Source organism: Propithecus coquereli, unplaced genomic scaffold, assembly GCF_000956105.1.
Source record: "Propithecus coquereli isolate 6110/MARCELLA unplaced genomic scaffold, Pcoq_1.0 Scaffold422, whole genome shotgun sequence".
In the NCBI taxonomy this organism is placed as follows: domain Eukaryota; kingdom Metazoa; phylum Chordata; class Mammalia; order Primates; family Indriidae; genus Propithecus; species Propithecus coquereli.
In genome coordinates, this window is record NW_012149975.1 from 1,433,543 (window position 1) to 1,436,787 (window position 3,245).

At 36.3% G+C, this 3,245-nt stretch overlaps 1 protein-coding gene across 2 annotated transcripts in view; it reads left to right on the plus strand.

Moving 5' to 3' along the window:
• Positions 1–3,245, plus strand: part of KLHL13 (kelch-like family member 13) — a 210,248-nt gene that overhangs the window by 67,150 nt on the left and 139,853 nt on the right. Inside the window, exon 2 of one of the 2 annotated variants that reach the window (XM_012653528.1) lies at positions 1,224–1,297. The exons of the other annotated variant lie outside the window; for it this stretch is intronic. Within the exon in view, the coding sequence (XP_012508982.1) occupies positions 1,248–1,297 (50 nt within the window). The 5' untranslated portion in view covers positions 1,224–1,247. The remainder of the gene's footprint in view (positions 1–1,223; positions 1,298–3,245) is intronic. 2 annotated transcript variants of the gene reach the window in all.

Below are 3,245 nucleotides of genomic sequence, written 5' to 3' on the forward strand. Positions count from 1 at the left end.
ATTTATTTATTTTTATTTCAGGATATTATGGGGGTACAAACATTTTGGTTACATGTTATGACTTTGCCTCACCCAAGCCAGGATTAGAGGCATGCCCTTCCCCCATACAATGCTCACCGCATCCATTAGTTGTGAGTTTACCCACCTCCACCCCCCTAACCACCAGTGAATATTACTACCGTGTGAGCTCTTTAGTGTTGATCAGTTAGTGCCAATTTGATGGCGAGTACACGTGGTGCTTATTCTTCCATTCTTGTGATACCTCACTTCGGAGGATGGGCTCAAGCTCTATCCAGGATAATATAAGAGGTGCTAGATCACCATCGTTTTTTGTAATTGCGTATACCTTTCTTGCCTGTATTTTGTACAACCACTTCTATAACTGTGGTCCTTGCTTGTAGGCTTCTCAGGTTCTAAGCCCTGCTGGTAATAATGGGAATCAGTGCTGTCTTGGTATCTACTTGGCAAGTATTTGCCTCAACTCTTTGCTCCGAACTTCTCTTGTCTAACCCAGCTTCATAGAGGCTCCTCAGGTCTTCTGATTCTTAGTTTAATCCAACTACCTGTATACGTAGTTCCTCTTGTTCACAGGTAATACGTTCCAAGACCCCCAGTGGATGCCTGAAACCTTAGATAGTACTGAACCCTATATATACTCTGTTATTTTGATTTCATACTGGGAAAGCTACTAAGTGACTAACCAGAGTGTAGCATAGACAGCATGGATATGCTGGACAAAGGATGATTCGTGTCCTGGGTGAGATGGAGTGGAACAATGTGAGATCTCATCATACTGCTCAGAACAGCATGCAATTTAAAAATATGTAAATTGTTTATTTCTGGAATTTTCCATTTAATATTTTTGGACTGCAGTTAACCACTGGTAGCTGAGACTGCAGCAAGCCAAACCTTGGATAAGGGGAAACTACTGTACTTTGTTAGTTTCCTATGGATAATTGTTAGCTAATGATTTCTCAGGAAGTTTAGTCAGTACTATTTAATGATTCACTATTGAATTTTGTAGATATTTTGACTAATTTCACGCTTTAAAAAGATTCAGTTTCTTAATTTTCATAAGTTGTAATATGGACATTAGGTACATGGACATACATTTTGCTTTTAAATTAATCATGAAATGTATAAAATATTATAAATTTAGCACAATTTCAAAATTCCAGTATTGATTTTTGTAGTAAATATTGGCTTCTTTTCCTTCTGAACAGGTCATTATCCAACTTTTAGAGGTGATGGATCATCTGCATAGAGGGGAATTGGTTGCTGCAATACTCCATAACCGGTATATTTATGAAAACAGTTTACCTTATAAGTTATATAATGTCTTTCCTCCCTATTTATATACCTAACATAAGCAAGTACTCAATAAATATTTGTTGAATAATTGACATAAAATAATAAGTATTTATTGTTTGAGTGAATTAGAGAATGACTGAGTTACAAAGAAATGGAACAAAGAGAATGTTAGTGAGAGTGTATTCTGAGCTAATAAAAAATAGAGAATATAAGTAGAAAATATAATCGGTGTGAATTGTGAACACCTAGGATAGTTAATGGAGATACTGATTTGAATTCATAGTTTTAAAAGCATATCTGTGGATAAATGAATAAATCTGTGAATTATTTACCCCCCCTTTTTTTAGAGACAGGGTCTCACTCTGTCACCCAGGCTGGAGTACAGTGGTGCCACCACAGCTCACTGCAGGCTCTTGAACTCCTGAGCTCAAGCAATTCTTCTACCTGAGCCTCCTGAGTAGCTAAGGATATAGGCATGTGCCACCGTGCCTGGCTAATTTAAGCAAAAATTTTGTAGAGACAAGGTCTCACTATGTTGCCCAGGCTGGTCTCGAAATCCTGGCCTCATGCTATTCTCCCACCTCGGCCTCCCAAAGTGCTGGGATTATCCGCGTGAGCTACTGTGTCTGGCCTCAACAATGAATTTTTAAAAATAGGATTGCTCTGTGACTGCATGTACATTTCTGTTATTTAAAAATCCAGTTGATCTATAAGTTTCAATTTAGTAGTAAATACATGTAGTTTTTGTTCTTCCATTCTTGTGATACTTCACTTAAAAGGATGGTCTCCAGTTCCATCCAGGTCGTTACAAAAGGTATTAGTTCACCATTTTTTTATGGCTGAGGAATACTCCATGGTATACATATACCACATTTTATTGATCCACTCATGTATTGATGGGCACTTGGGTTGTTTCCATATCTTTGTGATTATGAATTATGCTGCTATAAACATACCAAAACTTTTGTACCCTCATAATATTCTGAAATAAAAAAATGAATAAAGTTACTAACTTCATAAAAAGAAGTCCAGTTGAAACCTTATCAGGGAGTGCCCTCTATTTAAAGCTTCTTCTGACAATTTGGGATTTTAAATTCATGGTTTAAAGAAACACAGCTTTGTTTTGCAGGTGTGACAGAGTATCTCTTATTGCCAATAGCTTGATTGTACAGTTTGGGTGAAGCATTTGGAATAGTATGTTAGAGTTGTCTGTATCCTGGCTCTGATGGTTACTAGCAGTGTAGTCTTGGGCAAGTTACTTAACCATTCTCTACCTCAACTTCCTCATCTATGAAAGGGGGTCAATAATATTATCTACATTGCAGGGTTTTCGTGAGAATTAAATAAGTATATAGTATGGTATGTGTGTCTATGTATCTAAGTGTGTGTATGTTTGTGTACAGAGAGAGAGGAGAAACCCTGAATGAGTGAGCTTGGTAAATAGTAAGTGGTATATAAGTGCTAGTATTATTGAAATGTAAATGTGAGATTTTAATTATTTTGAAAATGGAGTATTTGTGTTTCTGAATTCTGTGGTATTGATTAATAAAATACAGGTAAAAATACAGGTGTGTTTTAAAAGAAAAAGAAAAGGTAGGAAAGGTTGAGGTAGGAAGGGAACATATATAAAGTCACTGTTATTTGGCAGATACCATAGAAGGAATTTTACATAATAATACCATTAAAGAAATATCATATGAAATGAAGGATACCTGTTTTTTGTTGGAATGTATATAATAGTTCCACCTTATCCTTGGGGGACACCTTCCAATACCCTCCAGTGGAGGCCTAAAATCGTGGATAGTTCTGAGCCTGATTGCCATCAACCAGAATATATTTCTGTTCATGTCTTCCACTCACGAATTTAATATTTTTCCATCATTTTTTAAAAAATATTTTTTAAGAGACAGGGTCTTGCTTTTTTACGCAGGCTG